The sequence below is a fragment of the Yamadazyma tenuis genome, chromosome 6 (assembly GCF_029203305.1).
Source record: "Yamadazyma tenuis chromosome 6, complete sequence".
Lineage (NCBI taxonomy): Eukaryota > Fungi > Ascomycota > Pichiomycetes > Serinales > Debaryomycetaceae > Yamadazyma > Yamadazyma tenuis.
The window spans coordinates 730,225-742,206 of NC_089466.1; the positions used below are offsets into that span (position 1 = coordinate 730,225).

Here is an 11,982-nt window from a genome sequence, read left to right on the forward strand (position 1 = left end):
GACATACACAATGAATTGAATTAGAGGGATTGAACTAAGTATTTTCAAACGTTTCCAGAAAAAGAGCTATTTTTCTTAAGGGTGTTGCTCATGGGGTTAGCAAGTTTCTGAGGGCTGCCTTCTGAATCTGCTCGAGAACCCGAATCAGCGCTCTGGAAATAATCAGAAGAGGCGCCTGCAGCAGGAATAGTCACATTGACAGAACTTATAGACCCACTTCGGGAGTGGGCAACTGAATTACTTCTAGACCGACTGAACGAGCTGGTCCGGGTTAGCACCTCGGCCGAAGAAGTACCACTCAAGTTCAAAAGCCTCTTCACTATGAACATAAAGCCCACCAACATCAAAAGACACGCGGCCATGATTTGAAACAAGATTCCGGGATTATTCCAATCGGTGATGGAATAGTTATAGATGGTGAGCATCAAGACGGGCACGGTGATGTTACAAATGTTCTTTACCAAGTATATGGCAGAGAAGAGTGCCCCGGTTTGAGAGTCTGGGTAATATTTGACAATAGCTGAGTTTAAGGAAGGACTTGCCAACGCTGAGAAACTCGAAAGTCCAAGTACACCAAGAAATACTGGCGTAGTATTGATGAACGGATACCAGAACAATGTCAACGCATCAACCAGTAATCCAACTGTAATGTTAACAAAATCAAGCATGTCTAATTGACGTTTCATCACTTTGAAATGGAACACCTTGTGGTAAACGAAATGGTTCAAGAATGGAGCCAAGATTATCAACGTGAAGGCCTTGGCCGCAAACGTGATCGAAAGAACATAACCAAGCGTGCCTGCGCTCCAGCTGAACTTCAAAATCCCGTATAACATAAACACCTGCCCCGACCCTGTGCTCATACAAGTCAAGCAACAATCACAAGTGGTTAGAAGAATCACTGCCATTCTTTCCCGGTAAAATCTACCATCGGTGTAGTTCACAGGCTTGAATTCTTCTGGAATCCAAAGAAGCTTTAAAGGACTAAAGTAGGTGGTGATTGAGCCCACAACTTTAGAAGTAATGGTGTGCAAACTAAGTGGTTTTTGGTCCTCTGCGCCAACAGTGGTTCGGCTGATTACTGAAAGGCTTCTGGACCTTCTCCTCGACTTTTCTGGTCTTGACTCCGGTAACATAAAGATAGCAAGCACCAGACAAACGGCAAACGCAACCAATTCCAACCTCAACGGATCCCACTCATAGGGTTCGACTGCATTGATGGTTGCATCGGCCACTATGACCTGTGGTCTGGCGGCTCTAAACTTCTTTGTAAACTCCATCAAGAACGAAGAGCTCACAGGACCCAAGGAAACCCCCGCATAGAAAAAGGAGATTCCCACTCCAAAGAAATAACTCCGCTCATGGTAGTCTGCGATATCCGCAATATAGCAGTTGACCAAGTTCATAAACGTCATCATACCTCCAGTAATACTAGCAAGAGCCTCCAGAAAAACCAACCATTTGAACATCAAGTGGTCATATCTTGACAACAAGTAGTACTTTAAGGCTCTTGTTAAAAAGATATCGAGTACCACTGCAACCATAAAGTATTTACGCCCGTATTGGTCTGATAACGACCCTACCTTGGTCATCACCAACAAAGCGATAACACTAGCAGCCACTCCAAAACACGCCTTCATATGAGATACCATCACTTCGGCCTGTGCAGCGTCACACAGTCCGCTTCCACTTTCTTGTAGTAAACTGTTACAGGCCAATTTGAAATAAATCAATTGTCGAGTGCTCTCCGCCGTCAAATCTGCAAAGGCAAACACAAACACATTGATTCCCAAGATGAATAACGATGGCCTTTTCAACCAATGCAACGTCTTGTTCAACGTACGTTGTTCACGAAGCCAGATCGCATCTTCGTCGAGCTCTTCATCGTCCAAAAGGTTGTCGTCAGCAATAGCATCATAAATATCATTGAAAGTGTGCTCCAAATCGGCTTCTGAATTGACCGTTACATCTCTGAATTTGACAGAGGGACGCCTCTTGTCAAGCAACGGATGCTGCTCGGAACGGGACATAGAGCTTACGAGAACCAATTGCTGGGTGGGTCAAGTGGTCAAGCTTTTGCAGAATTGTTTGTAATGCTTGGGTGGTACGGCAACAGTTATCAGTGCGTAAAAACAAATCCCACAGCACGCGCACGACTTTTGATACATAAGCCACATCCCTGAACCGCCAAAGGGGGGTCGTACTACCGTACAACCGTACGGCCGTGCTTGGGTGTGGAGCCGTTGTTAGAATTGTCGCGTGATTTGGGCGGTGCATCTGACTGGCACCACAACTGTGTGTGATATCTGCTTCCAGTGGGTGTAAGGGCCAGCACTGTGCGATGCACCGCTTGGGGGTCGAGTATGGGCCCTGGGGGAGTTTTGCAGCATATTGTCCATTTAAGTGTGAAGGAAGTCTTACATGTCCCCTTCTCACTTTCCAAGACGGGGTTCCGGTGGGATTATTAACGAATAGTCAGAATCAGTGGTTTCAAGCATATAAAATTGGTGGTGGTTAGTTTATTTGAATTCCTGCCTGCAACTGATTTAAGTGTGAACCCAGTTGGGCAATTCCAACCTAGTTGCTTTTGCTTTGTATTTGGCAATAAATTGGTCAGAATGATATGCCTTTGCACGCCCATTTTGCCATATCAGTTTGCGTTTCAGAAATCTTCTATTCTCCTCGAGTCTAGACTATCCAAACCTTGCCTTTAAGTCTTTTACCTGGTTAAACTTGCCAGTCGAGAACCAGAATCTCTTGTGTCTATCGGGGCACTGGCCTAGCCAAGACAAGTCTCAAAGCACTTAATGATAGATGGAGGTGGAGATATGTAAGTGAATGTGCTTAGTGAGCAGATCTTGTGAAGAATGCAGCTGCCCTACAGACGAATGGCAGAGAGGTTCCCATCCACACATCATTAATATGCATAACACAGACATTAGGTCATGAAACCAATTACTTTTTGGTATCATCACATCTGCAAAAGTTGCACCCAGAACGCAGAAACGCTTGGCGTATACAATTCCTTATTTGGGATTCATCATAGCACACCCGCCATACACTTCGTAAATGGAAGCACCCAAGTGTTACCGGGTATTTTTCACGAAACAATAGTTTTTCTAGGTAAATGCAGGGTTCTGCAAGAATATGCCGAGGAAGCAATCAATTGTGTTTGTGTTTTAGAGCTAATACGCCAAAAGGGTCCTTTGAAACTGCATCGCCTCTAAAAAAGGCGGTCCATTGCAGTAGAATTTATAAATAGGGAAACTGGCCCTGTCGAATTCAAAAAAACCCACCATGAACTGTTCCCACAAAAGGTCCAATTCGGTTGACCACACCTATCGGAGCTCTATCACCAGTAACCTTAGCTTGGGCCACAGAACCGGTAGCAGCTCGGTCACTCCTCCCGAGAGTCCTACATTCAACTGTAAAACCACGCCCATGAAGCAGGCGTACTTTCCGCTTGAAATTGATTTGGACGAAGTGACCAAACACTCCCAGAAACTTGAGGCTCGCTTGGCGCAGCAGCTGGCTGGTAAGCTGGACTTGTACTGGAAGCCGGATACCGTGCATATGAACCTTAGTGAGATAGCACCGTGGCACTCCAAGGGTGTCCAGAACAAAGATGGACTACACCTCAATCGCACAGTATCACCAACCACTCGTTTGCAAAGTGGCATTGAGGAGCGTCCGGAACGCTTCCAGTTGCCCCAGCTAAGCGAAACGTTGATCCAGAAATATCAAACTCAAGACCTCAAGCAGACCAAACTGCTGCGGTTCTTACGTCGACTTAGTAAGAAGCTTGAAAATATGATATGACTAGAGAGTGGAATTATATTTATATTGCCAATACACCACAGGCTGGACCTGTGAACCTATAATTGGGCCTCTAAAGCTTCTAACTGGGCAAGGACTGCGGACTTTGCCGTTCCTCCTATAGCATCTCTTCTTTCTACACTAACTTCGAAGTCAAACACCTCCTTAACGTCTGCTTCAAATCTGGAGTCAATCTCCTTGAACTGGGCAGTTGAAAGCTTATCGATTCCAGAGAGCTTTAATTCCTCAGCCGTTCTAACACAATCACCTGAGATGTGGTGGGTTTCTCTGAATGGTACCCCTTTTCTTACCAAGTAGTCAGCCAAATCGGTGGCCAACATGTCCATGGTCAAAGCACCTTCCATTCTTTGTTTGTTGATGGTCAAGGTAGAAATTACCCCGGTAGCAATCAAAATCGAGTGTTCGACGGTGGTTAAAGCATCAAATAATGGTTCCTTGTCTTCTTGCATATCCTTGTTATAAGTGGAGGGAATAGACTTAGTAGACATAAGGAACCCCGAAAGCGAACCAAAAACTCTACCACTCTTTCCTCTCAATAATTCTAACGAGTCAGGGTTCTTCTTCTGAGGCATCAATGAAGAACCAGTCGAATAGGCATCTGATAACTTGATAAACCCAAATTCAGCAGTGGAGTAGATGATCAAATCCTCCGAGAATCTGGAGATGTGGTTCATGAAGAGAGTGGACCAGAAAAGCGTTTCAATAACAAAATCACGGTCACTCACAGCTGTTAAAGAGTTACCAATGACAGAATCAAACCCAAGGCCCTTGGCAAGGAATTCTCTATCGATTCCATATGGATGGCCTGCGAGCGCACCAGCCCCTAAAGGAGACTGGTTGACTCTGACCAAAATTTGCTTCAATCTCTTGTAATCTTCAGTGAAATAAGTAGCATAACACGACAACCAGTGGGACCATCTGATTGGCTGGGCCCTTTGCAAATGGGTGTACCCTGGCATCAAAACGTCGATTTCCTGCCGAGCTCTCTTGGTAAGAACACCAATGAACCCAGATAAAAACTCCAACAACTTCTCCAAGTTCTCACGAACAAAGATCCGCATATCAGTGGCTACCTGATCGTTTCTTGATCTTCCTGTGTGCACTTTTCCAGCAATATGTTTCCCAATTATTTCCCCTAATCGTCTTTCATTGGCAGTGTGAATATCTTCATCACCGGCCTTTTCCTCAAAGGTATTGGTTTGCCATTCATTTCTGATTTCCTCAATCCCTTTGTGGATGGCGGTTAATTCGTCACTGGTTATCAATCCAAGCTTCTGCAATCCTTCAGTATAAACCTTGGTTCCAGTTAAATCTGCATCATACATTTTCTGGTCGTATGGTAAGGAGGCATTGTACAAGTCCATCAAGGGGTCCGAGGCTCCGGTGAATCTTCCACCCCATAATCTGTTCTCTGTTGGTTTTGACATATTGTTTTTTGTGGATTAAGTCCAAATGTTGAGTTTATGTAAATTTTTCAGATAACCCGATGATTCAACACCGCGCTTGGCCAAATTTTTCATTACCCAATTGGGTCGTGACTCATACAGGTTTGGATATACATCTATTAAATCACATACTATAAATTATGGCTTACATCTTCCTGTGAATCTTGGGTATAAGGAACAATCTCTGACTGTGAATCTGTCACACAACCATGCTAAGATTCTTTCGGTTCCCAACCCGTATCCACCGTGAGGGCAAGTACCATACTTTCTTTGATCAGTGAACCAGTAGTAGGAATCTTTATCGAGATTTTCTCTTTCCAACGCAGCCATCAACTCATCGTAGTCATAGATTCTCATGGAACCCCCGGTGATTTCACCGACGTTTGGCATCAACACATCGACCGACTCGGTGACTCTGGGGTCGTCTTTACATCTTTGCATGTAGAAGGATTTAATTTCAGCTGGGAAACGGGTCAACAAGATTGGGACACCAAGGGTGTCAGTCATCTTACGTTCTGCGGCCTCAGCAATGTCATCCCCGAACTTGAACGGTTCGCCTTCTTCGTTAGGAATGTTGTGCTCGTTCAACCAGTCCAAAGCGTGAATGTATTCCATTCTCTTGAATGGCATTGTTGGAGGAACAAAGTTAGGGTTCAATTGCTTGATCAAGGGACCTGCAACTGGATCTTCAAGCACATATTGTACCGACTTGGTCAAAAGACGCTCCAAGTGTGATAATAAGTCGTCGAAGTCTATGAATGCCAATTCGGATTCGACATGGGTATATTCACTCAAATGTCTCCTGGTGTGAGACTTTTCAGCTCTGAACGATTCTTGAACACAATAAACGTCTCCTAAAGCGGCCAAACAAGTCTCCAAGTACAACTGAGATGACTGGGTCAAGTAAGCTTCTTCGCCGTAGTAGCCCATTTTGAATAAAGTAGAACCTCCTTCAACCTGGTTTTGCACCATACATGGAGGAGTGACTTCAGTCAAACCTTCTTCAGCGAAGAACCTTCTGAATGCAGTCAACAACACGGCCCTGACCTTCATAACGGCAGAAAGAGTTTCACCTCTCAAGGTCAAATGACGTTGGTCCAACAACAAGGAAGGGTCGGCATTTTCTTGAACCTTGTTCAAGAACGCATCGTCTCCAGCTGGTGCTAAACCAATCACTTCGTAGTAATCGGTTTGCAATTCAACACCTCCAGGAGCAGACTTACCTTCTGGTAACTTCTTGACCACACCCTTGATGGTGAGGGTGGATTCCAAGGTTAATTCCTTTGTCACCTTGGCTTTGGCTAAATCACCGGTTAAAACACATTGAATGAATCCAGTACCATCTCTCAAGGTGACAAAAGCAAAGCCCTTTTGAAGTCTCAAACGGTGTACCCAACCTTGAATAGAAACTCTAGCGTTGATGTTTTCTTGTATGTGTCTAAGTTTGATCTTTTTGGCAGTAGGTAAGGATTCATCTTCTTCAATGGTAATCAACTCCACTTCAGCCAATTTCTTGGCTTGTTCATCAGTTTTAGCCTTCTGTTCTTCTTGTGCCTTCAACTGCTTTTCTTGTTTCTTCTTCAAACCTTCGGCTCCTTTTTTAGCCTTCTTTAAAGCAGAAGCAGATATCTCTGAGTACGCGAACTCGTCTGACTCTTCAACCTGTTTGTGCACAAACACCTTTGCTTCTGGCTTCACAAAGAGGGCAAATGCTGGAGTTTGAAAAGGCTGATCTTCCGAGCCTGTTATTTCAACGGCGTCTTTTCCTGTTTTTTCGTTAACGTAAACAGACATTGGTAAGGTTAGTTTTAAAATCTTTCAACGATTACATGAGTCAAAAAGTCGCACACCACCAGGAACATCAAGGTGCTAGATTTTACGCAGGGTACGGGTAATTGTGAGCGCAGTCTCTTTAATATTATTGTATTTCGGGGTCACTGAAGCAGCTAAATTATTCAAAAAAAAAAGAGTATAGTCCTCACTACCAGAAGGAATTGACTAGAGAGTTTTTGCCCCCAAATATACCCTCCCAATTTCCCATATTCTCCATGGATCATCTTCCCAGCCAAAGCTGCGAAATCGATTTTTATCTTCGCACTTTTCAAAGAAAATCTGTTCAATCTCCAAATACTTATTCCTCTTATAAATGGCATTAGAACAATCCTTAGCGGCTTTATCATTGGCCACCGTATCCAGTGAGTCGGCCACTCCCACGAAGACTTTAGTTTTCAAACCAAAGACCGCAAAGACTGCCACCCCTGTTCCTGTGATAGTGTTTGCTCTTCAATCAACTCAAACTCCTTCCAATGTGATTGCCAAAGCTGCTGGAGTTAAGGAACCAAGATTGGCCAAAGAAGACTTGATCCAAGAGTTCTTTGCTACGTCTCCAAAGGAATTTTCCATTGCTAATTTGAACAAAGATTCAGCTGCAAAGGTCAAGTTTGTGATCGATGAGAGCATCGTTAAGGCACCTGAGGACACCGTTTTGGAGTTGTCTACTGAGAGCTCCAAAGCTTCTTTACCAGCTAAAATTGTTGTGTCATTCTTGGAATCCATTGGCGTTGATTTGATTGCTGTCGACTTTTCAGCTGATGAATTGACTGAAGTAGCTCCAAAGAAGGAAGTCAAGAAGAAGGATAAGGATGCTGCTAAAATCGAAGATGCCAAGTTGATTGGTATTAACGTGGACAAGGCCAAGGACTTTTCTACCTGGTATTCGCAAGTTGTCACTAAGGGTGAAATGTTGGATTACTATGATGTTTCCGGATGTTACATTTTGAGACCAAACTCCTACTTTGTCTGGGAAACCATTCAAGACTGGTTCAACATTCGCATCAAGAAAATGGGGGTGAAGAACTCGTACTTCCCAATGTTTGTTTCTTCTAGAGTTTTGGAAAAGGAAAAAGACCATATTGAAGGGTTCGCTCCAGAAGTTGCTTGGGTTACTCGTGCTGGTAGTTCCGAATTGGAAGAACACATTGCCATTAGACCTACTTCTGAAACCGTTATGTACCCATACTACAGCAAGTGGGTTAGATCTCACAGAGACTTGCCTTTGAAGTTGAATCAATGGAACTCTGTGGTCAGATGGGAATTCAAGCATCCTCAACCATTTTTGAGAACCCGTGAATTCTTATGGCAAGAAGGACACACTGCCCATTTGACCCGGGCTGAAGCCACTGAAGAAGTTGATCAAATCTTAGACTTGTACGCGGGAATCTACGAAGAATTGTTGGCGGTTCCAGTGATCAAAGGTAAGAAAACCGAAAACGAAAAGTTTGCCGGTGGAGACTACACCACCACTGTTGAAGGGTATATTGCAGCCACTGGTAGAGGTATTCAAGGAGCTACTTCTCACCATTTGGGTACCAATTTCTCCAAGATGTTTGATATTTCTGTTGAAAATCCTGAAGGTGCTGATAAGCCCAAGGTATTTGCTTTCCAAAACTCCTGGGGTTTGTCCACCCGTGTGATTGGTGTGATGGTTATGACTCACTCGGATAACAAGGGGTTGGTCTTGCCTCCTCGTGTTGCTCAAAACCAAGTGGTGGTGATTCCCGTTGGTATTACCTCCAAGACTACAGACGAAGAAAGAAAAGCTATCAACGATGGGGCTGCCATCATTGAAAAGAGATTGAAGTATGCTGACATTAGAGCTCTTGGTGACTACAGAGACATCTATTCGCCTGGTTGGAAGTTCTCCGACTGGGAATTGAAGGGTGTCCCATTGAGAGTCGAATTTGGTCCTAAAGACATGAAACAAGAACAAGTTACTGTGGTCAGACGTGATAACGGAGAAAAGAGCGTGGTCAAGTTGGCTGACTTGGAGAAGCGTATTCCTGAAGTGTTGGACCAGATTCAGTACAGCTTATTGGCCAATGCTCGTAAGGAATTTGACGAACACAGAGTCATTGTCAACGAATGGAAGGACTTTGTGCCTACCTTGAACGCCAAAAACGTCATTTTGTCCCCATGGTGTGGAGATGCTGACTGTGAAGACGATATCAAGGATTCCTCTGCTAAGAAGGATGATGGAGAAGATGAAGAAGTGGATGAAAAGGCCCCATCGATGGGAGCCAAGTCCTTGTGTATTCCAAAGGAACAGCCTACTTTGAAGGAGGGCCAGAAGTGTGTCAAGTGTGACAGAGCTGCCGTAAATTACTGTATGTTTGGAAGATCTTACTAATTAATATATATAACTTGTACAGTGCTAGTTTTTGTACTGATCCCAGAACGGCAGTTTCTCCAACTCTTGTGTCAGAATGCTACACACCACTGTGTGATGATCTTCTCTAACCAAATAATACACCTCTTTAAGCTGCAACTCTTTGACATACTCCAACACTTTATGATAATTAAGGCCTATCTGCTTCATTCCATGAGAGTCATCCGACAAACAGAACCGCCCCCCGTGATCCAAGATGGCGTGGGCTATCACCGGCTTGGGGTACGGCGTGGCCCATCCTTTCCTTATAGCAGCCGAATTTAACTCGAATAATCCACCATAACTGGCTGCCAATTCAATGTTCTTAACGATCTGGGCCCAAACTTCAGGCCAGTCAGTCTCCATGTCTATATTCATCACATTCTTGCCAGTTGTTGGGTCTACATCATCCTGAGGCTGAAAGAGACTTATCAAGTCAAAATGTCCCACCACATCAGGCTTAAGCTTGTCTATCATAGTATGTTGCATCTCATAATACCGCTTGTACAACTCTCGGGACGTCTTCAGGTCCGTGTGATCCCGGGCCTTTCGCCACAAGTCCTCGTCAAAGTCAATGGGTTCACCCAACGCATGGTGAACAGACCCTACTATCATGTCAAACCTACTTTTTAACTTTACAGCATGTTCAATATGGTCCAAGTCTGCTCCTTCGACCTCGAACCCCACTAATATCATCATCTTATCCTTGTACTCGAGCTGCAAGCGGCGGGCATGGGTTTCATATTGCTCAAATATGGTGTTTAGTGTCTTACAATCATAGCCCTTAACAATCTCTTCTGGGTACATGTACTTGGAGTCAAATCGGGGCATGTGCTCCGTTAAGCAGAACTGGGTAAACCCCATGACATATGCCTTGGCCACCACCAGGTCCAAGTCGTCCACCGCGTGGCTGACGTACAGTCCACTGTGTGAATGATGTGAATGCATTGTGGTGGAGGTGAGTTGCAAAAGTCGCGCGGTTTTTTCTGCTCTCACTAGCACCATGTTTGTACGAACAGTACGTTCACCAAGACGGTTGCAGGTGGCGTGGGTGTCGACGCTCCCGCGTACTATACAGCAGATGCTTGAGCATCCGCCTGCAGTAGGTTCGCGCCTCCAGGTTGCGGGCCATGTCAAGTCCATCCGAAAGTTCAAGAATATCGGCTTTTTAGACCTTTCAGATGGTTCCACCTACAAAACCTTACCCATAGTGTTCCGTCACCCAGACCAGGTATTGGCGCAGTACGACTTGAAGGTGGGCCAGAGCCTTGAGATTTCCGGCGATTTGGCCGAGTCCAAAGGTGTACAACTGTTTGAAGTTACGTTTGATCCAGCTGACGATTCTCACCACTTGAAGATTATAGGAAACGTCCAAGACCTGTACCCCATCCAGAAAAAAGAGACATCTCTCCAGTTTTTGAGAAGTATCCCCATCTTGAGACACAGAACATCGACGTTGGCGTCTGTTTTGCGGTTGAGGTCGTTCTTGGAGCATGAATTAAACGTATTTTTTGCAGAACACAGTTTTACCAAAGTCACTCCTCCAATGATAACCAGTTCTGACTGTGAAGGTGGTGGAGAACAGTTCACGATAGAACCCTTGAATCCCAAGGAAGTTGTGAAGGACGGGATGGCGGTAAAACACGAGTTTTTCGGTAAGCCAGCGTATTTGACGGTGTCTACCCAATTGCATCTCGAAGTGTTGGCACCTTCCTTGAACCGTGTATGGACATTGACGCCGTGTTTTCGAGCAGAGGACTCCAACACCAACCGTCACTTGAGTGAGTTCTGGATGCTCGAGGCGGAGATCTCGTACATCTCCCAGTTGTCGCAACTCACCAGGTTCACCGAAGTGATGATTCGGCACCTCACCTCACAGCTCTCCAACAACCGCGAGGACGTGTTGAACTCTCGTTACAACAAAGCAGACCGGGAGCTAATCGAGGTCAGGTGGAACTCGATTTTGGCCGAAAATGACTGGCCTGTCATAACCTATGATGAGGCCATCAACCTCATTAACCAGGTGAAACTAAAAGGCAGACTGAAAGGTCGTCTTGCGTGGGGAGACTCGATTCTGACGGAGGACGAAAAGTGGCTAGCAGGGGACCATTTCCACTCGCCTGTGTTCATCACTGACTACCCCAAATCCCAAAAACCATTCTACATGCCTCATAGTAAGAACTACAATATTTCAGCCCCCACAGTCGCATGTTTCGACTTGATCTTCCCGTTCATTGGCGAGTTGATTGGTGGTTCGTTGAGAGAGGATAACTACGAGGTGCTTGTGGCAGAAATGAACCGCAGAAACATGGATCTTGTGGAAATGGACTGGTACTTATCTACTCGACTCAATGGAAGTGTTCCCCACGGAGGGTTTGGCATGGGACTCGAGAGACTCATGCTCTACTTATCGGGGCTTGAGAATGTCAGAGACGTCGTCACATTCCCCCGGGCTCCAGAGACCTGCGATTGTTAGGCATTCGTGGTGGTAGAATT

At 45.0% G+C, this 11,982-nt stretch overlaps 7 protein-coding genes across 7 annotated transcripts; 3 read left to right on the plus strand and 4 right to left on the minus strand. All coding sequences in view use genetic code 12, as the record gives it.

Annotated features, from left to right (window-relative positions):
* Nucleotides 1–44: 44 nt before the first annotated feature.
* On the minus strand, nt 45–2,030 carry PSN45_004558 (uncharacterized protein; the record flags this gene model as incomplete). Its single annotated transcript, XM_006686895.2, has 1 exon — nt 45–2,030. One exon carries the CDS (start codon nt 2,028–2,030, stop codon nt 45–47), a length of 1,986 nt encoding a protein of 661 aa, XP_006686958.1.
* Nucleotides 2,031–3,297: 1,267 nt separating this feature from the next.
* On the plus strand, nt 3,298–3,819 carry PSN45_004559 (uncharacterized protein; the record flags this gene model as incomplete). The annotated part of the gene is made up of 1 exon (XM_066158321.1): nt 3,298–3,819. The coding sequence occupies one exon, from the start codon at nt 3,298–3,300 to the stop codon at nt 3,817–3,819; it is 522 nt and encodes a 173-aa protein (XP_066014418.1).
* Nucleotides 3,820–3,875: 56 nt separating this feature from the next.
* Nucleotides 3,876–5,264, minus strand: ARG4 (argininosuccinate lyase; the record flags this gene model as incomplete). The annotated part of the gene is made up of 1 exon (XM_006687299.1): nt 3,876–5,264. One exon carries the CDS (start codon nt 5,262–5,264, stop codon nt 3,876–3,878), a length of 1,389 nt encoding a protein of 462 aa, XP_006687362.1.
* A 156-nt stretch (nt 5,265–5,420) lies between these two features.
* Nucleotides 5,421–7,076, minus strand: DED81 (asparagine--tRNA ligase; the record flags this gene model as incomplete). Its single annotated transcript, XM_006687297.1, has 1 exon — nt 5,421–7,076. One exon carries the CDS (start codon nt 7,074–7,076, stop codon nt 5,421–5,423), a length of 1,656 nt encoding a protein of 551 aa, XP_006687360.1.
* Nucleotides 7,077–7,428: 352 nt separating this feature from the next.
* Nucleotides 7,429–9,468, plus strand: PSN45_004562 (prolyl-tRNA synthetase; the record flags this gene model as incomplete). Its single annotated transcript, XM_006687295.1, has 1 exon — nt 7,429–9,468. One exon carries the CDS (start codon nt 7,429–7,431, stop codon nt 9,466–9,468), a length of 2,040 nt encoding a protein of 679 aa, XP_006687358.1.
* A 24-nt stretch (nt 9,469–9,492) lies between these two features.
* PSN45_004563 (histidinol-phosphatase) lies at nt 9,493–10,434 on the minus strand (the record flags this gene model as incomplete). The annotated part of the gene is made up of 1 exon (XM_006686893.1): nt 9,493–10,434. The coding sequence occupies one exon, from the start codon at nt 10,432–10,434 to the stop codon at nt 9,493–9,495; it is 942 nt and encodes a 313-aa protein (XP_006686956.1).
* A 133-nt stretch (nt 10,435–10,567) lies between these two features.
* On the plus strand, nt 10,568–11,962 carry SLM5 (asparaginyl-tRNA synthetase; the record flags this gene model as incomplete). Its single annotated transcript, XM_006687292.2, has 1 exon — nt 10,568–11,962. The coding sequence occupies one exon, from the start codon at nt 10,568–10,570 to the stop codon at nt 11,960–11,962; it is 1,395 nt and encodes a 464-aa protein (XP_006687355.2).
* Nucleotides 11,963–11,982: the final 20 nt, after the last annotated feature.